The sequence below is a fragment of the Crinia signifera genome, chromosome 4, assembly GCF_055691185.1.
Source record: "Crinia signifera chromosome 4, ASM5569118v1, whole genome shotgun sequence".
Classification (NCBI taxonomy): domain Eukaryota; kingdom Metazoa; phylum Chordata; class Amphibia; order Anura; family Myobatrachidae; genus Crinia; species Crinia signifera.
The window spans coordinates 16,885,307-16,912,337 of NC_139220.1; the positions used below are offsets into that span (position 1 = coordinate 16,885,307).

General features: G+C 49.1%; 1 protein-coding gene across 4 annotated transcripts in view; it reads left to right on the forward strand.

Moving 5' to 3' along the window:
* Positions 1-27,031, forward strand: part of SCUBE1 (signal peptide, CUB domain and EGF like domain containing 1) — a 208,088-nt gene that overhangs the window by 140,802 nt on the left and 40,255 nt on the right. For all 4 annotated transcript variants that reach the window (XM_083181247.1, XM_083181248.1, XM_083181249.1 and 1 more), the window contains 2 exons: positions 5,399-5,515; positions 16,633-16,755. In XM_083181247.1, coding sequence (XP_083037373.1) covers positions 5,399-5,515; positions 16,633-16,755 — 240 coding nt within the window. The remainder of the gene's footprint in view (positions 1-5,398; positions 5,516-16,632; positions 16,756-27,031) is intronic.

Genomic DNA, 27,031 nt, shown 5'->3' on the forward strand with positions numbered 1-27,031 from the left:
GGTTGTCTGTATTAATTCCATTCCGAAGCTAATGTCACTTTGAGGGTAAAGAATTTCTCACATAGGAATGTTGAAAAAGGAAAAAAACTGAAACGGTCTATCCGCAAACAGGGCTTGCTTCAATTTTTCTGAAAAAAAAACAACAACAAATAATACAGATCACTACATAGTATCAGATTCACCACAAGCCAAAAATTCACTTGGAAGGCCATTTTTTCTTTTTACTTGCCTCACTAAAATAGTCACTTCTTGGCTCCCTTTTATCATAGATTAATGTTCCATACAGTTAAAACGACCTCGACAAATGCTGCATCCATATCTTCTCAAGATCAGCCTGAACAAACAGGTGCCTGCCGGGGACTTTATTCTCTAGAAATATATGTGTGCATATTGGTAAGAAATTGTGGAATAACATAAATCTGGTCAACTGCTAAACTGCATGCTCTAATACACCGTTTGTAACTTGAATATCAGCATTATTCTATGAATCGGATCATTACTGGACATTATTTATTTATTACCAGTGTCTTATATAGCGCATACATATTCCGCAGCGCTGTACAGAAAATATTTGAACATTGACATCAGTCTCTGCCCCAGTGGAGCTTACAATCTATATTCCCTACCACATGTACACGCACACAGACATTCTAGGGTTAATTTTGTTATTGTGGATTGAGGGAGGAAACCGGAGTACCCGGAGTAAACCCATGCAAGCACGGGGAGAATATACAAACTCCGCACAGTTAGGGCCATGGTGGGAATCGAACCCATGACGTCAGTGCTGTGAGGCAGTAATGCTAACCATTACACCATCCGTACTGCCCCGTATATATAACACATGGTGGGGATAGAACCCATGACCTCAGTGCTGTGAGAAAGTAATGCTAACCATTACACCGTCCGTACTGCCCCGTATATATAACACATGGTGGGGATAGAACCCATGACCTCGGTGCTATGAGGCAGTAATGCTAACCATTACACCATCCCTACTGCCCCGTATATATATAACACATGGTGGGAATAGAACCCATGACCTCAGCGCTGTGAGGCAGTAATGCTAACCATTACACCATCCCTACTGCCCCGTATATATAACACATGGTGGGAATAGAACCCATGACCTCAGCGCTGTGAGGCAGTAATGCTAACCATTACACCATCCGTACTGCCCCGTATATGTAACACATGGTGGGGATAGAACCCATGACCTCAGTGCTGTGAGACAGTAATGCTAACCATTACACCATCCGTACTGCCCCGTATATATAACACATGGTGGGGATAGAACCCATGACCTTAGCGCTGTGTGACAGTAATATAACCATTACACCGTCCGTACTGCCCCGTATATATAACACATGGTGGGGATAGAACCCATGACCTCAGCGCTGTGAGGCAGTAATGCTAACCATTACACCATCCGTACTGCCCCGTATATATAACACATGGTGGGGATAGAACCCATGACCTCAGCGCTGTGAGGCAGTAATGCTAACCATTACACCATCCGTACTGCCCAGTATATATAACACATGGTGGGGATAGTACCCATAACCTCAGCGCTGTGAGGCAGTAATGCTATAACCATTACACCGTCCGTACTGCCCTGTATATATAACACATGGTGGGGATAGAACCCATGACCTCAGCGCTGTGAGGCAGTAATGCTAACCATTACACCATCCGTACTGCCCTGTATATATAACACATGGTGGGGATAGAACCCATGATCTCAGTGCTGTGAGGCAGTAATATAACCATTACACCATCCGTACTGCCCTATATATATCACATGGTGGGGATAGAACCCATGACCTCGGCGCTGTGAGGCAGTAATGTAACCATTACACCGTCTGTACTGCCCCGTATATATAACACATGGTGGGGATAGAACCCATGACCTCAGTGCTGTGAGGCAGTAATGTAACCATTACACCATCCGTACTGCCCCGTATATATAACACATGGTGGGGATAGAACCCATGACCTCGGCGCTGTGAGGCAGTAATGTAACCATTACACCGTCCGTACTGCCCCGTATATATAACACATGGTGGGGATAGAACCCATGACCTCAGCGCTGTGAGGCAGTAATATAACCATTACACCATCCGTACTGCCCTGTATATATATCACATGGTGGGGATAGAACCCATGACCTCAGCGCTGTGAGGCAGTAATGCTAACCATTACACCATCCGTACTGCCCTGTATATATAACACATGGTGGGGATAGAACCCATGATCTCAGTGCTGTGAGGCAGTAATGCTATAACCATTACACCATCCGTACTGCCCCGTATATATAACACATGGTGGGAATCGAACCCATGATGTCAGTGCTGTGAGACAGTAATGCTAACCATTACACCATCTGTGCTGGACATTTGACTACTCTGACAGCTCAGTGTAAGCTGTAAGTGATCCGGCTGCTTGGCACGCAGCATACCTCAGTGACCCTGTTGTGCCTTAAGGTGCCCACAGACGCATCGATCCCGGCGTGCGTTCTGTGCTTAACTAGCACACATAGCATCGCATCGTATGCCCTGTGCTAGTACAAAAAGTATGTGCAGCACATACTTTTTGTACTGTGCGATGAAGTGCAGCGGGAGCGCGCACCCCATCGCATAGCATCGCACCACCGGTATCGGTGCGTGTGTGGGCACCATTACTCGTATAGCCCACACGCTGCCAGCATGAATATTGTATCTGTCACCAGAAACTGAGACACCCATGGACTGAATGGTGGATAAAAGTGAAGCTAATGTACATTATAGCAGAACATCTATAGGTACATGAGACATTTATGAAAACTGGGGCTTTATTTCCCATTACAACCAGACATTGGGGCTTTCATTTTATAAATTGCAGTCTACGAAGTAACAAAACCTGGAGGTTTTATGTTAGCGCCATTGTGTGGCTGATGGTGGCGGCTGTTGCCGCAGGAAGTAAGTGGTAGAGTATAGACAAGAGGATGTATAGGATAGAGGCTGTGGCTGCAGGTTGGCAGAGGATGGGGGATGTGGCTGCAGGTTGGCAGAGGATGGGGTATGTGGCTGCAGGTTGGCAGAGGATGGGGGGTGGTGTATATGAGGATGTAGAGGATAGAGGCTGTGGCTGCAGGTTGGCAGAGAATGGGGGGTGGTGTATATGAGGATGTAGAGGATAGAGGCTGTGGCTGCAGGTTGGCAGAGGATGGGGGATGTGGCTGCAGGTTGTGTGGCTGCCAGTGGCAGAGGATGGGGGATGGTGTGTAGGAGGATGTAGAGGATAGAGGTTGTGGCTGCAGGTTGGCAGAGGATGGGGGATGTGGCTGCAGGTTGGCAGAGGATGGGGGATGTGGCTGCAGGTTGGCAGAGGATGGGGGATGTGGCTGCAGGTTGGCAGAGGATGGGGGATGGTGTGTAGGAGGATGTAGAGGATAGAGGTTGTGGCTGCAGGTTGGCAGATTATGGGGTATGTGGTTGCAGGTTGGCAGAGGATGGGGGGTGGTGTATATGAGGATGTAGAGGATAGAGGCTGTGGCTGCAGGTTGGCAGAGGATGGGGGGTGGTGTATATGAGGATGTAGAGGATAGATGCTGTGGCTGCAGGTTGGCAGAGGATGGGGGATGTGGCTGCCAGTGACAGAGGATGGGGGATGGTGACTATGAGGATGTAGAGGCCATGGCTGCAGGTTGGCAGATGATGGGGGATGTGGCTGCCAGTGCCAGAGGATGGGGGATGGTGTGCATGAGGATGTAGAGGATAGAGGTTGTGGCTGCAGGTTGGCAGATGAGGGGGGATGTGGCTGCAGGTTGGCAGAGGATGGGGGATGTGGCTGCAGGTTGGCAGATGATGGGCGATGTGGCTGCCAGTGGCAGAGGATGGGGTATGGTGTGTATGAGGATGTAGAGGATAGAGGCAGTAGCTGTGAGTTGCTGTGAGAGGATATATGATGGAGGCTTTGACTGTGAGTAGGCGGAGCATGAAAGCTGTGAGTTAACAGAGGACGGAGGCCATTGCTGTGAGAAAGCAGAGGATGGAAAGTATGGGCCTAATTCAGGCCTGGTCCTGGGCTGCGAATCTCCGCAGCCCTGCAATCAAGTAAACTTTTCCCCACACACGTAAATTCTTTAGCAGCTGTGTACATGAGGGGAAAAGCACTCGCGATCACTCACCAAATGGCATTACCCTCTGTTCACAGTAGCGAGTCAGCCAGAACTTACTTGACGTTGCGATGGCCGTGGGAAAAAGCATTCCTCCCTCCCAATGGCCTGGGAATCATTTCTTTTTCTGGGGAACTCCCAGAAACCACAGGGTTACCGCCCCCAAACGGCCGCATGGTGTCCAGCACCATCGCTGGCTGTCCAGCACCATCGCTGGCTGTCTTCACACGCGGACGGCTCGTGCATGCGCACAACGTACCGCGCAGTCAGATAATCAGCAGGGCTGGGAATTCATAAGGGCCTACACACGGGGAGATTCGCTAAGTGTTCTGAGCAAGGCTAGATCGCTCAGCAAGATCGCTCAGCACACAGCGATGCACAGCTATGCGTCAGTGCTGTGTGCTGTGCGGTCTGTCAGGACCAGTGTTCTCTGGTGAATGGCGCCTGAATGGTGATCTCACTATATTTATCCAGGATGCTGGATCTTAATCGCAGGGCGATAGCGATGCGCGGGACCAAGAATCACTATGGCCCCTACACATGGAGCGATGTAGGGGCATTTTCTAAGCGATCTACTTAAATTGTTTAGCGATCTACTGAAATGGCCCCATTCGTAGGCCCCATTAGCTCCGCATGCAGGTCTGATTTGGACCCCATGGCCGTGACTTGCGGTGGCCAGTGGCATGACTAAGGCGGTGGCTGCTTACTGTTGAGCATCAGTGGCTGTTGAAGGTTGATGATGAAACTCATTATCAAAGGGTAGAACATGAAGGGTGAGTGGGGGAGGAACCAAGGGGCTTTTTACGGCAGATAACCTGAGCGTCGGAATTCTGTTTGTTTAGAGTAATCGGAAAGTTGCCATTTTTTTTTCTATTTTATTTCGTTGCCTAAATGGATTACACAAAAAGTTCGATATTTCCTGAAGTAACACCGATTGTAATGGGGCGATTGCGTGTGTGAATGTCTTATTATTTCCTCCTGGTAGTATACGCCTTATTGACACACAGATACATTCTAGACGCCATTTTTGTTCGATACAGAGCAAAGTGCACACAACTGCGTGGATGTATATATTGTGACAAATTCTTTCTGCCTGAAATCTTTTTGCGATGTATCTACTTGCAACATTCCGGAAGAAGAACCTTGCGTGTTTGTTTGATATGTTTCGGTAGGAATGTGTGTAGCCGGTCGCAGTATCTGATCATGATGTAGGTCGTAGGCTCACTGTCTATTTTATACCCGTAGAAACGTGTGCAGTGAATAACGGAGGCTGTGACCGCACGTGCAAGGATACGGCAACAGGCGTTCGCTGCAGTTGTCCTGTGGGATTCACTCTGCAGCCGGATCAGAAAACCTGTAAAGGTCAGTATGGCTACAAGAGGCATCAGATGGGTAGTGTGCTGTATAGGAGACGCCAGGCCGGTAGTAGTGTGCTGTATAGGAGACGCCAGGCCGGTAGTAGTGTGCTGTATAGGAGACGCCAGGCCGGTAGTAGTGTGCTGTATAGGAGACACCAGACCGGTAGTAGTGTGCTGTATAGGAGACGCCAGACCGGTAGTAGTGTGCTGTACAAGAGACGCCAGGCCTGTAGTAGTGTGCTGTATAGGAGACGCCAGGCCGGTAGTAGTGTGCTGTATAGGAGACGCCAGGCCTGTAGTAGTGTGCTGTATAGGAGGCGCCAGACCGGTAGTAGTGTGCTGTATAGGAGACGCCAGGCCGGTAGTAGTGTGCTGTATAGAAGACGCCAGGCCGGTAGTAGTGTGCTGTATAGGAGACGCCAGGCCGGTAGTAGTGTGCTGTATAGGAGACACCAGACCGGTAGTAGTGTGCTGTATAGGAGACGCCAGACCGGTAGTAGTGTGCTGTACAAGAGACGCCAGGCCTGTAGTAGTGTGCTGTATAGGAGACGCCAGGCCTGTAGTAGTGTGCTGTATAGGAGGCGCCAGACCGGTAGTAGTGTGCTGTATAGAAGACGCCAGGCCGGTAGTAGTGTGCTGTATAGGAGACGCCAGGCCGGTAGTAGTGTGCTGTATAGGAGACGCCAGGCCTGTAGTAGTGTGCTGTATAGGAGGCGCCAGACCGGTAGTAGTGTGCTGTATAGAAGACGCCAGGCCGGTAGTAGTGTGCTGTATAGGAGACGCCAGGCCTGTAGTAGTGTGCTGTATAGGAGACGCCAGGCTGGTAGTAGTGTGCTGTATAGGAGACGCCAGGCCTGTAGTAGTGTGCTGTATAGGAGGCGCCAGACCGGTAGTAGTGTGCTGTATAGAAGACGCCAGGCCGGTAGTAGTGTGCTGTATAGGAGACGCCAGGCCTGTAGTAGTGTGCTGTATAGGAGACGCCAGGCCGGTAGTAGTGTGCTGTATAGGAGGCGCCAGACCGGTAGTAGTGTGCTGTATAGGAGACGATAGACTGGTAGTAGTGTGCTGTATAGGAGACACCAGGCCGGTAGTAGTGTGCTGTATAGGAGACACCAGGCCGGTAGTAGTGTGCTGTATAGGAGACACCAGGCCGGTAGTAGTGTGCTGTATAGGAGACGCCAGACCGGTAGTAGTGTGCTGTATAGGAGACGCCAGACCGGTAGTAGTGTGCTGTAGAGGAGACGCCAGGCCGGTAGTAGTGTGCTGTATAGGAGACGCCAGGCCGGTAGTAGTGTGCTGTATAGGAGGCGCCAGACCGGTAGTAGTGTGCTGTATAGGAGACGATAGACTGGTAGTAGTGTGCTGTATAGGAGACACCAGGCCGGTAGTGTGCTGTATAGGAGACACCAGGCCGGTAGTAGTGTGCTGTATAGGAGACACCAGGCCGGTAGTAGTGTGCTGTATAGGAGACGCCAGACCGGTAGTAGTGTGCTGTATAGGAGACGCCAGACCGGTAGTAGTATGCTGTAGAGGAGACGCCAGGCCGGTAGTAGTGTGCTGTATAGGAGACGCCAGGCCGGTAGTAGTGTGCTGTATAGGAGACGCCAGGCCGGTATTAGTGTGCTGTATAGGAGGCGCCAGACCGGTAGTAGTGTGCTGTATAGGAGACGATAGACTGGTAGTAGTGTGCTGTATAGGAGACACCAGGCCGGTAGTAGTGTGCTGTATAGGAGACACCAGGCCGGTAGTAGTGTGCTGTACAAGAGATGCCAGAACGGTAGTAGTGTGCTGTACAAGAGATGCCAGAACGGTAGTAGTGTGCTGTACAAGAGATGCCAGAACGGTAGTAGTGTGCTGTGTAGGAGACATCAGACCGGTAGAAGTGTGCTGTACAAGAGACGCCAGACCGGTAGTAGTGTGCTGTATAAGAGACATCAGAAAGAGTGTGCTCTATAAGGAACTTAATGCTCCCCTCCCAGGCAGGAGGAGCATGGTATAGAGGAGGCCCCAGGCAGGAGGAGCATGGTATAGAGGAGGCCCCAGGCAGGAGGAGCATGGTATAGAGGAGGCCCCAGGCAGGAGGAGCATGGTATAGAGGAGGAGCATGGTATAGAGGAGGCCCCAGGCAGGAGGAGCATGGTATAGAGGAGGCCCCAGGCAGGAGGAGCATGGTATAGAGGAGGCCCCAGGCAGGAGGAGCATGGTATAGAGGAGGCCCCAGGCAGGAGGAGCATGGTACAGAGGAGGCCCCGGCAGGAGGAGCATGGTATAGAGGAGGCCCCAGGCGGGAGGAGCATGGTATAGAGGAGGCCCCAGGCGGGAGGAGCATGGTATAGAGGAGGCCCCAGGCGGGAGGAGCATGGTATAGAGGAGGCCCCAGGCAGGAGGAGCATGGTACAGAGGAGGCCCCAGGCAGGAGGAGCATGGTACAGAGGAGGCCCCAGGCAGGAGGAGCATGGTACAAAGGAGGCCCCAGGCAGGAGGAGCATGGTACAGAGGAGGCCCCAGGCAGGAGGAGCATGGTACAGAGGAGGCCCCAGGCAGTAGGTACAGGGTATAGAGGAGGCCCCAGGCAGTAGGTACAGGGTATAGAGGAGGCCCCATGCAGTAGGAGCCTGCTATAGAGGAAGTCCCAGGCAGGAGGAGCATGGTATAGAGGAGGCCCCAGTCATGTAGGAGCCTGCTATTGAGGAGGCCCCAGTCATGTAGGAGCCTGCTTTGGAGGAGGCCCCATGCAGGAGGAGCCTGCTATAGAGGAAGTCCCAGGCAGGAGGAGCATGGTATAGAGGAGGCCCCAGGCAGGAGGAGCATTGTATAGAGAAGGCCCCAGACGGGGGGAACCAGGTATAGAGGAAGCCCCCGGCAGGAGGAGCCTGCTATAGAGGAGGTCCCAGGCAGGAGGAGCCTGCTAAAAAGGAGGCCCCAGACAGGAGGAGCATGATATAGAGGAGGCCCCAGGCAGAAGGAGCATGGTATAGAGGAGGCCCCAGGCAGAGGAGGAGCATGCTATAGAGCCCCAGACACTAGAAGCATGCTATAGAGGAGGCCCCAGGCAGGAGGAGTTTTGTAAAGACGAGGCCCCAGGTAGAGGAGGAGCATGCTACAGAGCCCCAGGCACTACACTACACTACAATACTAAGTTAGATAGGTTGATCTCAATGGACTAATGTCTTTTTTTCAGCCTTAATTACTATGTCACCATGGGGGTTATTCTAGTCCATTCTTTCTGACAAAATCCTTCTTAGATGGACAAAACGATGTGCACTGCGGGTGGGGCAGATGTAACTTGTGCAGAGAGAATTAGATTTGGGTGTGGTTTTTCTTCAAAGTGAGATCTATATTGAAGTGTAAAATCATGCAGTCAGTATTTTCCCTGCACAGAAACAAAATAACTCACCCAAATCTAATTCTCTCTGCACATGTTACATCTGCCCCCTGCAGTGCACATGGTTTTGTCCATCTAAGAAGGATTTTGTCAGAAAGAATGAACTAGAATAAACCCCTATGTTACTAGAAGCGTGCTACAGAGGAGGCTCCAGGCAGTTGGAGCATGCTCTTCAAGAGACAGCAGTCAGGAGGAGCATGCAGGTGGAGCATGCTGTACAAGAGGCAGCAGGCAGGTGAAGCATGCTGTACAAGAGGCAGCAGGCAGGTGGAGCATGCGGTACAAGAGGGAGCATGTGGTACAAGAGACAGCAGGCAGGTGGAGCATGCTGTACAAGAGGCAGCAGGCAGGTGGAGCATGTGGTACAAGAAACAGCAGGCAGCGAGAGCATGCTGTACAAGAGGCAGCAGGCAGGTGGAGCATGCTGTACAAGAGGCAGCAGGCAGGTGGAGCATGCTGTACAAGAGGCAGCAGGCAGATGGAGCATGCGGTACAAGAGGCAGCAGGCAGGTGGAGCATGCGGTACAAGAGACAGCAGGCAGGTGGAGCATGCAATATAAGAGGGAGCATGCTGTACAAGAGACAGTAGGCAGGTGGAGCATGCGGTACAAGAGACAGCAGGCAGGTGGAGCATGCGGTACAAGAGACAGCAGGCAGCGAGAGCATGCGGTACCAGAGACAGCAGGCAGGGAGCGAATACTGTACAAGACACCAGACAGGGAGATTCCTGCACATGAGACTTGCCCGTCTGTAGGCAGCCACGGATCTCATTATTGGGTTGTACTGTGTGATTCACATTCGATGTGTTGATCCTGTGCTTTAAATAGCCGCGAATCAGTAGGTGACCGGGCAGGAAGCGTGTGGCTTTTCCTGCATCATTCCAGGGCACCAAGCAGACGTCTGCAGAGATTTATTGAGGTGACAGCCAGGTCCTGTTTGTGTGTTTGTTTGTTCCATCGTGTGCTGGAGGGGAAGAAAGCCTTCACACATTGCTAATTAAATGGAAAGCCACACACAAACATATAGTAGACTCCGTTCAGGTGGACTTCTCCCGAAATGCAGAACAGCAATAAATGCAGCAAGACGTAGAAAAGTTAAAATAACAGCCAAGGCTTCATATTAGCACAGAGCCGTAATTACTGTAGAAAAGAATCTGCCTCACACCCATAACTGGTGTGTTACTCACTGGCAGTACGCTGTGCGCCTTACGGTGCCCATACACTAGGGCGATATTGCATACAATCCTTCGATTTTGACCGCACCTGCACGATAAATTGAAGGATTGTTTGGACATCGAATGTGTCACCCGTTGCGATGCGCGGGCCCGCCGGTCGAATGCCGCGTCAATAGATATTATGTACTGCACATAATATAAATTGAACTGCGTGAGCGATTGCATGTGGTTATAAAAGATCCGTGGATCGGCGGGCTGCAGGAGCGCTGGCGACGGATTCAGGGAGCGGGCGGTGGTGAAACGGAGCATTGTGCAGCAGGGGTGGCCAACAGCAAAATTTAAAAAAACTTTCAAAAGACTGGGCGACCCTCCGATTGGCTGAGAGAGAGAGCTCTCTCAGCCAATCAGCAGCCACCTGAATGTGAGGCCTCTGAGTGGCTGAGAGTTCTCTCAGCCAATCAGAGGGGTACCCAGTGTTTAGAATTTTTTCATATTGTGCCGCCCGCCACTGACTAGAGATGCCAATCCCAGGGCATTTTTTCAATCCCGGGATTCGGAATTGAAAAATGCTCAATCCCGGGATTCCAATCCTGGGATCCCGGGATTGGCTTCCCTAATAATAAAAAGCACTCTGGCCGCCCGCATATTTACTTACATTTAGGGGCCAGGTTGCTGAGTGGGCGGCCGGGCTGATTGGGAGGCCGGGAGCCGGGATGCTGAGTGGGCGGGTGGGAGGGCTGCTGGGTTGCCGGGCTCAAACGGCGGGGTGGTCGGGAGCCGGGAAGGCTGGGTGGGCGGGCGGACGGCTGTGCCCTGCGCAGCGTGACTTCTGACCTCATCACGCTGCGCACTGCTGCACTGTCGGATATGGGAGAAGCCGGCAGCGTCTGAGCGAGAGCTCAGACGCAGTCTAATCCCAAATTCTCGGGATTGGTGTTCCCAATCCCAGGATTGAAATCCCGGCGTTTTGGGGGCCAAATCCCGGGATCCCGACGATCCCGGGATTGGACACCCTACCTCTGACTACCACCGCACACCAGCCCTACTGAACAGTGCTCAGCTACATCAAAGCCCGACGCCTGAACTCTTCCAGCACCCGATGTGGCATGCCACATCGGGTGCTGAAAAAAAGCACTTGGGCACCTTAAGTTGTGATCGGGCATCGCATTCGGTCGCACAAGTGTATGGGCACCGTAACGGTTCTGTTAGTGCGTGAGAAGCCCTGTGTCTAGCTAATATTGGTGTATTCGCGATATGCCCGATCTACAACACACTTTAAAACAGCGCTACTGATCACGTGTGTGACGGATATTAAAAGGGGCAATGCTTTTATTAGTAAGATACAGCTAGTATGAGCATCGCCCTTTTAAATATTGGGAATAAACACGACTGGAAGCACCAGCTTTTACAAACTTACGCTCCATAAATAAAGGTAAGTATACTTAAGCTGACCCCTGTCTGGATTCCCTCCTTTCGGATGCCAGCTTCAGTATTCTGACCGCCAGCAGACGTCAGTTCTGCAATCCTATACTGTGCCAACTGGGTAGCCGCCATAGTCAGGCCGAGCTGCGGGCATCGAACTGGCAGCATAGTTCAAGGAGCATTGTGTAGAGATATGAGCTTTTGGGGTGCTGTGTGGTCTATGTACTAAGACTTGAAGAGAGATAAAGTATACAGAGTTAAAAGGGCTTATTTGCTAAGCATTGGAGAGAAAAGTGGGGGGAAATAACTTACCAGCCAATCAGCTCCTAACTGCCACATTGCATACGGCGTTAGAAAAATGATAGTTGGGTGTCAATTGGTTTGTTCTTCACCTCTTTCTCCTCGTTACCTGCTCCTAACTGTCATTTTCAAAAGCAGCCTGTAACATGACGGGAGCCGAATAGTACTTTCTCTCTCTCCGACACTTAGTACATAGGGGGTTATTCTGGTTCACTCCTTCTGGCAAATTCCTTCTCAAGTGGACAAAACCAGGTGCACTGCAGGTGGGGCAGATGTAACATGTGCAGAGAGCATTAGATTTGGATGGGGTTTTGCTTCAAAGTGAGATCTATATTGCAGTGTAAAAGTAAAGCAGCCAGTATTTTCCCTGCACAGAAACAAAATAACTCACCCGAATCTAATTCCCTCTGCACATGTTACATCTGCCCCAGCTGCAGTGCAGCATGGTTTTGTCCATCTAAGAAGGAATTTGCCAGAAGGAGTGAACCAGAATAACCCCCATAGACGCCTATATCACTAGTACAACACCTTAATGCTAAATAGGTCCCCAGAAGCGGTCAGCACTGCAGTGTATACACAGAGCGATAGCAGCTCAGCCCCCTACCGGCATTAATCGCCTTTCTATGTGTCTGACCCCGTCCATGGCTAGATTTCAGAATGCCCTGTGGCTGTAGGAAGAGGGAACACATTTTTCTTATTACTTGGACCCTCCGTCCTTACTGTGAAATCCTTGTTAATCTTCTGGCACGTTGTTTGACTAGAGGGGCGATATCCAAAGCTTACACTAAGCAAACATGCCTTGAGCCCGGCTGTCTGACTGCCATGGTTACCAGGGAGAGACCCGCTCCCTGCTCCGGGCCGGGGAGAAATGTAACATACATGTGTTAGTACTGACGCATACATGGCAATGTCCGCACAATCCACTCAGTACATACTGGAACTGTGCTCATTTTAATCCAGTCATAGGGGGAGGCAAGTTCTAGAGCGTTCTGCTCTGGTCCCGATAATATGGGATCCCGCCAACGTATAGAATACGATCTTCTAGTCCGGATCTCTCCGCGAGAGATGCACAAAATATCCGCTAAAAAATCCCAGCGTCGCTCACATTTGTTATATAAATTCAAACAAAAACAAAAAGTGTAAACTAAAAAAAATAATTATGTTTTGCCCAATTTTCACACCTATTTTGACAAATTGACTCGGCGCTCGCAGGGTTAAGCTAGCGAATGGTTAAGACGCTGATACTTTTTATCGTGTGTTCTTTGGGAAGTATACATGTGCCTTTGGCTAATGTCAGGTGCTATAAAGCTGTATTTCTAATGGAGAATTTGGGGCTTTTGTTAGGTGAAACGCACCTGTTTGTGGGATAAAGGGTTACATACATACAGCCATCACTTGTGTTTAAATTGCAGTTTGCGGGATAATGTCTACAATGGTTGTGGCGGTCTGTGTCACGTGATCTGCGCTACCCTGCATAATGCACTTATTATATACATGTTTGTATAGAGATCATACATACGCTTCCTCGCCCCCGCACAATACAGATGTCAGAGACCATTCGGAACTGCATTGCTGTCCCCTTGCTTTGCGACCCACCTGCTCCCCCTCACCCCTCCCTCATGTAGTCCGAGGAATAAGGGCTGCGTGCAAAACAATTCACCTTTATTCAGGTAAAATACAACTTCCATGGGAGACCTGTAGAAACGGATGGATGTGCGCTGCCTGCTAGGCCTGGCCCCCAATGGGCAATGATTTAGCGTTCGTACAGAGCAGTAGTATCAAACTCCTGGCCCTCCAGCTGTTGTGGAACTAAACGTCCCAGCATGCCCTGCCACAGTTTTAGCAATCCGTTATATAAAATCTGTGGCAGGGCATGCTGGGATGTGTAGTTCCACAACAGCTGGAGAGTCATGAGTTTGGCACCACTGGTACGGAGAAACCCAGTCTGGTTTGTAGTGTGGCTTAATAATCCAGGGGTTCCTAAATGTGGTCCTTAAGGCACCCTAATGGTCAGGTTGGAAGTATTTTCATATTTGGGCACAGGTGCTAAGCCATGGGATAAACTTAGTAAATGTACCCCTAACTGTCCAGTTGTCCATGTTCATGTATGGGCATAGGCGTAAGAGATACAGTAACAGGTGCTTTATATTATGTGGTTCTGGATTCCGAGCGACCTGACGCCAGCGCCCCGTTCAGTTCCCGCCACATTATAACGCACCAGCACTGATATCAGTGCGCACAGAGCTGGACCAAGATCAGTCACTTCTCCGACCCTCCCTCCTCCCGCCGGTCATTATCACTTACATCTGTGCCGCTGACCATGATGTACTTACTTGTCTGCATACATTAGATGAGATCCAAGCAAGTGATATTAAAATCTGATAATAGGATGAGATCATTGGCTGGGGACCTAGTTCTTGATTCCAAATACAGTAAATTAATGCTGTGAATATGATGCTTGGTAAAGAATCTGGGAACAGATGTACGAAGCCTCGGACAGTGAAAAAGTGGAGAGAGATAAAGTTACCAACAAGCTAAGTTTTTCTCAAACGCAGCCTGTAACATGGCAGTTAGGAGCTGGGTGGTTGGCGCTTTTCCCTCTCTCCACTTAACACTCTCCCAGGCTTAGTACATCTCACCCATAGCCACAAGACACCCCACCCACACTGGTGCCCGCTTGCCCGCCGATGACCCTGCCAGTGCCCATCCACCTATCATTGACCTCTCTGCCGGTACCCACGTGCAAGTGCCCCCTCACCACCAACACCACCACCACTGCTGCTATGCTTTCCCGGGTTTCTTTTTTCAGTGGAAAAGGGATCAACCTGGAAAAAACATAGCAAACCAGTGCAGTGCATTTGGGGACCGTGGAGTACTTGTTACAGGAATACTGTAGATTGTTTCTTTACCATTGGCCAGCTGTGCTGAAATGAACTACAAGTCCCAGCATGGCAGACAGTCGGAGAACTGCAGGTTGTCCGTCTCCGGTGCAGCACATAATCCCCAGGGTCAGGATTTATCTCTCCGCAGAGCCCGAGATCACTCAGCTGGCTTTAATATGGGATATTGCACGTCAGTTGGAAAAGCAGAAAATATTCTGTTTTTAATGTAAATAATCCGGCGTTCCTAAGACCCTCGCTCGGTGGGGATTACAGCAGAAGGAAACAATAGGTTGTCGGGGGGACGATGTCCCCTCTTCTGTAGGAACCGACTCGGGGGCAGATGTATTAAGCGTGGAAGGAAATAATGCACCAGCCAATCAACTCCAACTGTCATTTTTCAAATACAGTTGATTGGCTGGTGGGTTATCTCCTTGCACTTTCTCTTTACATGGCTTAATACATCTTCCCCTTGAAGAGGATGATGGTGTGCTTCCTTGGAGAAGGTGAGACAGAGAGTGATCAGATAGGAGAATAGTGTAAGCCCTCCTTTTTAGTGGCACAACCCAACCCTAACCTTCCCCCACTAACCCTAAACCCCCCCCCCCCCCCCCCCACCACCACCAAACCCAAACTTGTGGCCTAACACTAAGGGATCCGGACATTCTCACGATCAGGATGCCGGCTGCCAGGATTTTAGCGTGTCCATTTCCATCGTTGTTGGGATCAGGATTTTGACCGCCGGCATGCCAAACACCTCCCCTCTATAGAACAGAACTCTGCAGCCTAAGGGGGGTATTCAATACTCCGCCACTATTCCCGATGGGGGGGGGGGCGATCCCGGCCGCAGATTGACAATATATGACCGTTTACGTGGACACGCTCACTTTTCGGCAATCAGTAGGCGGGCCATTGAATCCCACCTGCCGATTTTCTGTTGGGCAAACCGCAAACTGGTCAGGATTGAAAAACCCACTTACAGAACAAAATTGAACGTGCTTGGTGTACTTTTTGACCCAAAAATATGGGCCCATCAACCAACGTCCTGGTGACCTCATCTGGTGGGTCCCTAACACTACCGGTAAAGTCTAGGGTGCGGGACCTCAAATAGTCAATATAATTATTCCGATTTTTTAGTGCTTGGTTCTATAGAGCGTGTATCTGTGTTATAAGTCTCAGCATGATAGCACTTCTCATTATATATGTAATTAGGGTGTGCAGTACAAGATCTCCCCCACATACATGATCACCACTATGTATACACACCGCATGTTGCCCTAAATATACTGCAGTGTAGATAATGTCCTGTATATAGAAACCGGTTATGTTTATATACAGTATATAACATTGTTAGAGGGAGGTATATCAATCCTAAGGAGGACAGTTGGAGAGGTTACCCATGGCAACTGCTAATGTGCCGCCTATTATTTTATAGAATATGTTAAACCATGAAAGTTTTAAATTGCTTGGTTGCTACGGGCAACTGCTCCAATTGTGAAGGTTAGTTAAATCCCGCCCTTAATATTTATACAGTTCCGTAGATCTAATCTGGTACCATCTAAGGTGCCATAAATGCCCATCTGGTGGCTTCCCCGTTATTGTATTGTCTTAGTAGACTCGAGGCAAGGTGCCCTGTTCCATTGAGTCAGTGACATCTAAGCTGGGTGCACACCGAGGGATATGTCATCTGATTGGATCAGAATGACCCATTGCCAACATTGCTCAGTGTGTATGTAGCGCCGTAAGGTTACATGTGCTGCACATCTGACCTGACGATGTCAATAACGTCCTGTTATATGCTAATGAGGGACGGAACACCATCGTTCTGTCGTTCATTAACGTCGTTCCAGTGTCTACCGGCAATCCAGGCTGACGGGGTATTCCTTCCGATGTCCTAAACTATCCGCCAGTAACCGGTATACAGGTAAAGTGCTGACAGGAATTCTCCTTCCTTCTTCCAGATATCGATGAGTGTCTGGTGAACAATGGGGGCTGTGACCATTTCTGCCGCAACACCGTCGGGAGCTTTGAATGCAGCTGCCAGAAGGGTTACAAGTTACTAACAGACGAGCGCACCTGCCAAGGTAAGCGGGCATCTCCAAGACCTCTCACCGACCTACCCGTCCTGGTTCCTCCTTGCTGCATTACGGTCACTGTGCTGTCCTAGGGGACATAGTACTGCACACTGCTTTTATATTCATTCTGCGTTCCATGCGTCCGGTGCAGTCTGCCTGTAGTATTTGATGTGACCCTTTGGCAGATGAGACTGATATTGCCCCAACACCTGCTCTCAGAGAACCTAATAGTGAGCGAAGCGAGCCATGCGAGGGGTCGCAGTGCACTTTTTCGGTGTCCATGTCGACTGTGTTGACATTTGGGTCAAAAAACCCTTGAAAATCCTGTGTCAACGCTTTGAACGTCTACCTGCCTATTGTCAACCTAATGCTTGTGTCGTCCTTATGGCCCTATCGACCTAAAGCTGCATCGACCCCTTCAGGTGTCAACCTACCCCCTGTCGACCTCAGTGATCGACTCAATGCATGCCGATCTTTGTTGGGTCGACCCAATATCCCATCCCCAAACTCAGGGCCCCAAACAGGTCATGTTTTCCCGACTCGCTAGCAGCTGCACTGCGTATCTCCAACTGTCACATATTAAAGATTCACAGGTGACCTGGAAAACATGTCCTGTTTGGGGTCCTGAGGACAGAGTGTGAGAAACACTGCAGTAGATTCAACTTGAACGTTCAACATGTCCTATTAAAAAAACAAGGAGACCAGAACTTCACCAGATTGAAGCCTTTGGAAAATTAAAGGAACTGGCTGAGTGCCCTTCCCCGACGCCTTAAACACCATTGGCTTTGGTATAATTGTAGCAGGTATTATAATATTAGAGATCACTGCGCCACTTAGTAGATTTTTGCGTTGTGCCCCGCAATCGCCTCCATATAACACTGGAAAGTAGGAGCGCCTGCGTTGTAAACTCTAACTCCGCCTCTAAAACGTAGTATCGCCCGATAACTAGGGAATCTGAATGTTCCATTGCTCACATGTGAGTTATTAATATCTCATGTGCTCCTATGACCATAATTGGAGTTGGATCTCCGTTGGCTTCTGACAACCCATTACATGCACCCAGCCAACTAACGTCCATGGTCCGGTGGAGTTTAAATGGGATGAAACGATGTGTTGTGTCTGGTTATCCGTGCTGACGTCTCTCTGGGCATGAAAGCGGTGACAGATGACGAGTGCAGCAGATTAATAGAAGCCAGGAGAATAAACCAAGGCAGTCGATACCCCATTTATCTTCCATGTAATGTTGTATTCCTTCCTTCAGGCGCTCGTTGTGTACGGCGGTCAAGGAGCCTCTTTTACAGTTTGTATATACTGTAAATGAGTCAGTGATTCCACAACGCCTATATGATGTATTGTGACATCGTTACTTTACAATCACGCTCCCATCGACCGAACGCTTGCGTCTATCTTTCGTTACGGGGGATCTAGATGCTTTAGACATCTAAGTAGATGGGTTTGACTAAGCTCGGTCGATCCAGACACCGTCGATCCGATATACCGCAAACATTAAACAGCCCTTATAGTCGTGCAACTTGGTAGCGCCTGTTGTCTTTTTTTTTCTCTTTTTTTTCTGACAAATAGTGTCCTATTTGCACATCAGAGCGACTAAGGCGCACAAGCAGCTTCTGATGATTTAAATTATATGCAGCAGAAAACACTAAGTTCCATTTCTTATGCAGATAGATGCCGCATATCATTTTAATCTGCAGAAGCTGCTTGTGCATGAAACTCTCTCTGTTTTGCAAATTAGGCGCTATGTAAGAGAGAAAGTTGCAAAAAAAGACGCCCGCCGCTATAGAGTTGCGCTTTTTGTATAACACGACTTGTATCGAATGGTGGATAGATGTATGTAGACCCATCTGTACATCCAGCCTCAGTAAGCCATGCAGTGCGAGAGGCCTGGTGCTAGTGAGCCGCCGGGTCCCGTGTAGCTCTGCTACCGTTGGACAATGTTTTTTTGTGGGTGTCTATTCACAATCCAATGTGACTAGGACACAGGAGGAGACTGCGCTGAGTAATGTGATATATGACACGTTCCATATTGCATGTCTGTATGCGGAGCAGAACAGAACTTGTATTGGAAAAAAAGCTGCAGCTGCTTCATTGAAGCACTTCCTGTACAGACTCCGAGACTCAGTCGCTCACAATGATACAAGTGTAAAATAGGCAGCACAGTCTCCTCGTTCATCCTAGTTGAGTTGTGACTACGGGCCTTGGTCTCTAATTAGCAATTTAGCAAATCGTGCATTGATCAAATTGTGATCTCTATGCATTGGGCAGGCGCAAGCTGAAATAGCGTCAGAAATTGTGTAGGGATCTTAAACGCAATTCACTTTTTTTTTTCTGTCTGGGTGGCGGCTTTCTACTTGCGGTCATCTGCAGATTAATGATCCATGCTGAATTGCGCATTTTTCAGCAGAGAAGACCCCCGACATCATCAGAGTCTCATGCGGCCAGGCGCGCCACGAATGTCTGTTTGGCGTCACTGCAGCAATGATGTATGAAGACGCATCTATATGTTTATATATGGATCTGATAGAATAAAATAACTTAAATCTCACATTCAGGGATTACTGAGTCCACCAGTCTGTCTCCAGCCCCGCTGCTTGTTCACATCCTGCGCTGTTCATGGAACCGTTATACCGGCCAAATAAGAATATGATTATACAACGCTCCAGACTATTTGCCACAGGTATTTCTATGTGTGATTGTTGGACTTCAAACAAAGAAAACCAGTCCAAGCTATAATAAGCATTTGGCATTTAATGAAAATGGGAATCGGAGAAGAGGCTTCAGGAACCTCTAAGCCGCAATTAATGGTCTTCTTGGCGTTGTTGCGCTGTGTTCTGCAGCGGGTGTTTGTGTTGCGGAGAGGGCTGACACTTTCCCATTTTTAGTGTTTTTGTGGCTCATTTTCTCCCAAGTTTGTTAATCACAGAGACTCCTGGAGAACGGCGTTCTAGGATCCAGCGGAGGTTATTGGCTTATTCCTCTGCCTGCCCTGTCTGAGATCTTTCTGCTTTATCAAATCTCAATACATCTATGTCCAGAGAGTGTTGTAACAGCAAAGGGCGAACGTTCAATGGGCAGTAATTCTGTACTGGGAAATATATTAGCTGTCAGTTATTACCAGTGTTTGATCCTATGGTTCAACCCAATTTCATTTTACAGTTCTCACTTTGAGGACCTGTGCGGGGTTTGGCAAGACGAAATCATATGATTCTAATAGAGTATTCTCTCATTCTATTGTCTTTGTCCAATACACAGATTATGTCTTCCCAATATGGAAGAGTATGGGAGTCAGACATGACCGTCTTACCCTGCAATTCAGTGCTTTTCTTTCTCATGCCTGTCCGTATACATCACCAGTCATCATCCCGCCCCCTCTCCTTGCCCTTATACATCGCTAGTCATCACCCCCCCCTCTCCCTTTCCCTTATACTGTACATCGCTAGTCATCACCCCCCTCTCCCTGCCCTTAAACATCGCTACTCATCATCCCTCCCCTCTCCCTGCTCTTATACATCACCAGTCATCATCCCTCCCTCCTCCTGCCCTTGTACATCGCTAGTCATCATCCAGCCCCTCTCCCTGCCCTTATACATCGCTAGTCATCACCCCCCTCTCCCTGCCCTTATACATTGCTAGTCATCACCCCTCCCTTCTCCCTGCCCTTATACTGTACATCGCTAGTCATCACCCCCCTCCTCCTGCCCTTATACATCGCTACTCATCATCCCTCCCTTCTCCCTGCCCTTATACTGTACATCGCTAGTCATCACCCCCCTCCTCCTGCCCTTATACATCGCTAGTCATCATCCCTCCCCTCTCCCTGCTCTTATACATCACCGGCCATCATCCCCCCCTCCTCCTGCCCTTATACATCAGTACTCATCATCCCTCCCCTCTCCCTGCCCTTATACATTGCTAGTCATCACCCCCCTCCTCCTGCCCTTATACATCGCTAGTCATCATCCCTCCCTTCTCCCTGCCCTTATACTGTACATCGCTAGTCATCACCCCCCTCCTCCTGCCCTTATACATCGCTAGTCATCATACCTCCCCTCTCCCTGCCCTTATACATCGCTAGTGATCATCCCTCCCTCTCCCTGTCCTTATACATTGCTAGTCATCATCCCTACCTCTCCCTGCCCTTATACATCACTAGTCATCATTCCGCTCTCTCCCTGCCCTTATACATCACTAGTCATCATCCCTTCCTCTCCCTGCCCTTATACATCACTAGTAGTAGTAATAGTAGTACGTTTATTTATAAGGCGCCACAAAGTGTCCGCAGCGCCGTACATAGCAAACAAACAAAAAACAAATTACAAGGTAACGTATAGGGTGTGTTGATAAAATACAGCATAAATAGGGGTATAGCTGGTAGAACTAAAATCAGCATCAGTTCAGAAGTAGGTGTCGAAATTGTCGAGGAGACTGAAGATGAAGTAGAGGAAGGGTAGAACAGGACAGGAGCACAGGTGAGTTAAAGAGGTAGGGTGAGTTCGTGAGGAAGGAGGGCCCTACTCATAAGAGTTAACATACTAAAATGAGGTGGGTGGACGAACGAAAAACAATAGGATAAGTAGGAACGGATGGGAACGGAGGCAGGATAGGAGGATCAAAAGAGGTTAGGAGGAGGGATAGGCTATTTGAAAAAAGTGGGTTTGGAGGGAGCGCTTGAAGGAGGTAAGGGAATCAGAAAGCCTGATGGGTGGCAGGAGGTTGTTCCAGTGCAGGGGGCAGCGCGAGAGAAGTCTTGGACATGGGAGTGGGAGGAGGTGATTAGGTGAGAGGTCAGTCGGCGGTCAGCAATGGTGCAAAGAGGAGGGGAGGGAGTGTGGCTAGAGATCAGTGAAGAGAGGTAAGGGGCGGTGGAGGAGGAGAGAGCCTTGTAGGTGGTGGTGAGGAGTTTAAAGAGAACTCTGAAAGGAATGGGGAGCCAGTGAAGAGATACAGAGGGGGGAGGCGGAGGTAGAGCGGCGGGAGAGGAAGAAGAGCCTAGCAGCAGCGTTAAGAATGGATTGGAGAGGTGCGAGGCGGGTGAGAGGTAGCCCAGAGAGAAGGATGTTGCGGTAGTCAAGGCGGGAGATGACAAGAGAGTGAATGAGAATTTTGGTCGCGTCAGTGGAGAGGAATGGTCTGATTCGTGAGATGTTGCGTAGGTGAAAGCGGCAAGACTGTGAGAGAGCACGAATGTGGGGGGTGAAAGAGAGGGAGGAGTCAATGATGACACCGAGGCAGCGCGTTTGGTCGGTGGAGGTGATCTCAGTTTCACCAATGCTGATGGAGATAGTGGGAGAAGAGGGGATGTTCGGGGGATGGAAGATTAGAAGTTCAGTTTTAGCCATGTTTAGTTTCGGGAAGCGTTGGGTCATCCAGGCTGAGATGGCCGTGAGACATTCGGAGACCTTGGACAGGAGTGATGGGGATAGGTCGGGGGGGGGGGGGGAGATAGATTAGGGTATCACCAGTGGTAATGGAAACCATAGGAGCTGATGAGGGTGCCCAGAGAGGTGGTGTAGAGGGAGAAGAGGAGAGGGCCAAGGACTGACCCTTGGGGAACACCGACTGGCTGCGGGGTAGTAGGAGAGGAGGAGCTCGGAGTGGAGACGGACAAGGAGCGATCGGAGAGGTATGAGGTGAACCAGGAGAAGACCGTGCTAGTCATAATTTTTCCCTCTCCCTGCCCTTATACATCGCTAGTCATTATCCCTCCCTCTCCCTGCCCTCATACATCGCTAGTCATTATCCTTCCCTCTCCCTGCCCTTATACATCGCTAGTCATCATCCCTCCCCCTGCCCTTATACATCGCTAGTCATCATCCCTCCCCTCTCCCTGCCCTTATACATCGCTAGTCATCATCCCTCCCTCTCCCTGCCCTTCTACATCGCTAGTCATCATCCCCCTCTCCCTGCTCTTATACTGTACATCGCTAGTCATCACCCCCCTCTCCCTGCTCTTATACATCACCAGTCATCATCCCCCCCTCCTCCTGCCCTTATACATCGCTACTCATCATCCCTCCCCTCTCCCTGCCCTTATACATTGCTAGTCATCATCGCTCCCTCTCCCTGCCCTTATACATTGCTAGTCATCATCCCTCTCTCTCCCTGCCCTTATACATCACTAGTCATCATCCCTCCCTCTCCCTTCCCTTATACATCCCTAGTCATCATCCCTCCCTCTCCCTTCCCTTATACATCACTAGTCATCATCCCTCCCTCTCCCTGCCCTTATACATTGCTAGTCATCATCCCTCCCTCTCCCTTCCCTTATACATCACTAGTCATCATCCCTCCCTCTCCCTGCCCTTATACATTGCTAGTCATCATCCCTCCCTCTCCCTGCCCTCATACATCCCTATCCTTCATCCCTCTCTCTCCCTGCCCTTATACATTGCTAGTCATCATCCCTCCCTCTCCCTGCCCTTATACATTGCTAGTCATCATCGCTCCCTCTCCCTGCCCTTATACATTGCTAGTCATCATCCCTCTCTCTCCCTGCCCTTATACATCACTAGTCATCATCCCTCCCTCTCCCTTCCCTTATACATCACTAGTCATCATCCCTCCCTCTCCCTTCCCTTATACATCACTAGTCATCATCCCTCCCTCTCCCTGCCCTTATACATTGCTAGTCATCATCCCTCCCTCTCCCTTCCCTTATACATCACTAGTCATCATCCCTCCCTCTCCCTGCCCTTATACATTGCTAGTCATCATCCCTCCCTCTCCCTTCCCTTATACATCACTAGTCATCATCCCTCCCTCTCCCTGCCCTTATACATTGCTAGTCATCATCCCTCCCTCTCCCTGCCCTCATACATCCCTATCCTTCACCCCTCTCTCTCCCTGCCCTTATACATTGCTAGTCATCATCCCTCCCTCTCCCTGCCCTTATACATTGCTAGTCATCATCGCTCCCTCTCCCTGCCCTTATACATTGCTAGTCATCATCCCTCTCTCTCCCTGCCCTTATACATCACTAGTCATCATCCCTCCCTCTCCCTTCCCTTATACATCACTAGTCATCATCCCTCCCTCTCCCTTCCCTTATACATCACTAGTCATCATCCCTCCCTCTCCCTGCCCTTATACATTGCTAGTCATCATCCCTCCCTCTCCCTTCCCTTATACATCACTAGTCATCATCCCTCCCTCTCCCTGCCCTTATACATTGCTAGTCATCATCCCTCCCTCTCCCTGCCCTCATACATCCCTATCCTTCATCCCTCTCTCTCCCTGCCCTTATACATTGCTAGTCATCATCCCTCCCTCTCCCTGCCCTTATACATCGCTAGTCATCACCCCCCCCTCTCCCTGCCCTTATACATCACTAGTCATCATTCCTCTCTCTCCCTGCCCTTATACATTGCTAGTCATTATCCCTCCCTCTCCCTGCCCTTATACATTGCTAGTCAGCATCCCTCTCTCTCCCTGCCCTTATACATCACTAGTCATCATCCCTCCTTCTCCCTGCTCTTATACATCATTAGTCATCATTCCTCCATCTCCCTGCGCTTATACTTCGCTAGTCATCATCCCTCCCCTCTCCCTGCCCTTATACTGTACATCGCTAGTCATCACCCCCCTCTCCCTGCCCTTATACATCGCTACTCATCATCCCTCCCCTCTCCCTGCTCTTATACATCACCAGTCATCATCCCCCCTCCTCCTGCCCTTTATACATCGCTACTCATTATCCCTCCCTCTCCCTTCCCTTATACATCACTAGTCATCATCCCTCCCTCTACCTGCCCTTATACATTGCTAGTCATCATCCCTCCCTCTCCCTGCCCTCATACATCACCAGTCATCATCCCCCCCTCCTCCTGCCCTTATACATCGCTACTCATCATCCCTCCCTCTCCCTGCCCTCATACATCCCTATCCTTCATCCCTCTCTCTCTCTGCCCTTATACATCACTACTCATCATCCCTCCCCTCTCCCTGCCCTTATACATCGCTACTCATCATCCCTCCCTCTCCCTGCCCTTATACATTGCTAGTCACCATCCCTCCCTCTCTCTGCCATTATACATTACTAGTCATCACCCCCTCTCCCTGCCCTCATACATCCCTATCCTTCATCCCTCTCTCTCCCTGCCCTTATACATCGCTACTCATCATCCCTCCCCTCTCCCTGCCCTTATACATTGCTAGTCATCATCCCTCTCTCTCCCTGCCCTCATACATCCCTATCCTTCATCCCTCTCTCTCCCTGCCCTTATACATCACTAGTCATCACCCCTCCCTCTCCCTGCTCTTATACATCCCTAGTCATCATCCCTCCATCTCCCTGCCCTCCACCATTGCTATTTACCATACCCGCCCTTCCCTTCCTCTCCACCATTAATATTAACCATACCTGCCCCCCCCCCCCCTTCCTCTCCACCATTAATATTCACGTTATCGTTCTCTCCTTGCCCTTCTACATCACTATGCGCAATACTCACCTTTCTGTAACTTTGTAAATGTTGCAATTGTTTTCTGACCTGGAGTTTCTATACTGTTGCTCTGTAGTGTTATTAGGCAGTTTTCATTGTAATCCATATATAATACCTTCTTTAATGAGCCCCAACTTGCCGTAATGGTATAAACAAAGCTTTGTTCCGCTGTTATGAGCACAATGCGATCTCTTCCAGGACAATAAATCCTAATCTAAGCAAATGAGAGCCCAGAGATGGGTTTATCGTCCTCTCGGGGGAACGCACATCAGAGCACTGAGCGCTTAATAACGTCCCTGAGTACAAACAGCCTGTGGTTATTAATAACGAAAGAAACTCCGTTCAAGTTTGCCGGGTGCCTTGTAAACGCACATATATAAATGTTATATAATATATATATATATATTGCTGAGTTCCTGCTCTTGTGATATTCTTTGCTACCCAAGTGCTGCTGTTGCTGCTTCTAGCAGCGTGAGTATATACATTTGACCTTGTGGGGTCTTCAGCGGGCACCGGGACCCTTGTACTTTTATTCGTGGAAGTGCCTGGCCGTATGGAATATATATATATATTCTACTATGCGGCACTGACAGAGTATACACCAATCAAACACACCGCACACCCTATGTAATGACAGTCTCTAGCTTGCTGAGACTTGTAGTGCCGCACACACAGAGAAAGAACGCAGGCGCACTACCCAGACTTTACTAATTAAAATTGTCACACATGTTGCTATAGAGGTTTTTTTTTTTTTTTTTGCATAATCCGGGCCTACCCAGCATGCCCCTCCTGATAGGGTAGAGCTGGCCGTACCCAAGTGCAGCTTGTCTACTTTTAACCAGATACTAATGGAAAAGTCAAGTGAAGAGTGGCCAAATCAGATGTGTTTGACATCCACTCTGATGTGAGTTCCCGTACACATCGGGTTCGCAGATGACCTCCGACACGGGCAGCCCCCCCTCCCCCCGGCAGCGGGGAATAGGATCCACTGCGATATATCACATGCATAATAGTTATACTGCAGCTACTGCATGTGTCAGGAGTGTTATAGGGCAGCTACTGCATGTGTCAGGAGTGTTATAGTGCAGCTACTGCATGTGTACAATAAATAAATAAGGAATATACAACCGCACACTGTCGCCTAGACTTAGCCTGGACTTAAACTGGACAGAAACTGAAGGAAACTACAATCAACACAAGTGCAACTCTTTTTTTTTTTTAATATACTCTTTATTATATAAATTTTTTTATGTACATACATATACGAAACAAAAAAAGAAAAACAAAGCATACATACATGTAAAAACAAAATAAAGACAATTATAAAACCATCCGACACAGTCACTTTACTAACATCACTACCCACTATAAATTCTCGAAGCAACCCAATACAGTACTGTATAGAACGAGTGACAATTTTAGTCATTGCCCAGCTGAGCCAGAAATTATCTTACTTCTAAGAGGTTGGTGTACTTTAATTTTCTCTATCAATTGAGTGTTCCTATCTGTTACTATTACTTAATCTGTGACTTTTATGGTTACTACCAACTATTAAGTGCTCTTTTGTGAATATTGATGCCACGTGATGCCAGTGCTCTACTTCCATTACTCTAATGTCCCCATCCCTATCCTCAAAAAATGCTTTTCTTTAAAAAATATTGTATTTATATCATAACCCTTTATTCTTTAGTAGTGTTACCCGATGCCTGTTCTTCTATGAAACCAACCACTCCAAATCTTATAAAATTTTTCCACCGTTCCTCTATTAACATGGACATGCTTCTCATGTTCAACTGTAGCATCAACCAAGTTCACCCATTCCTTGTAACCCG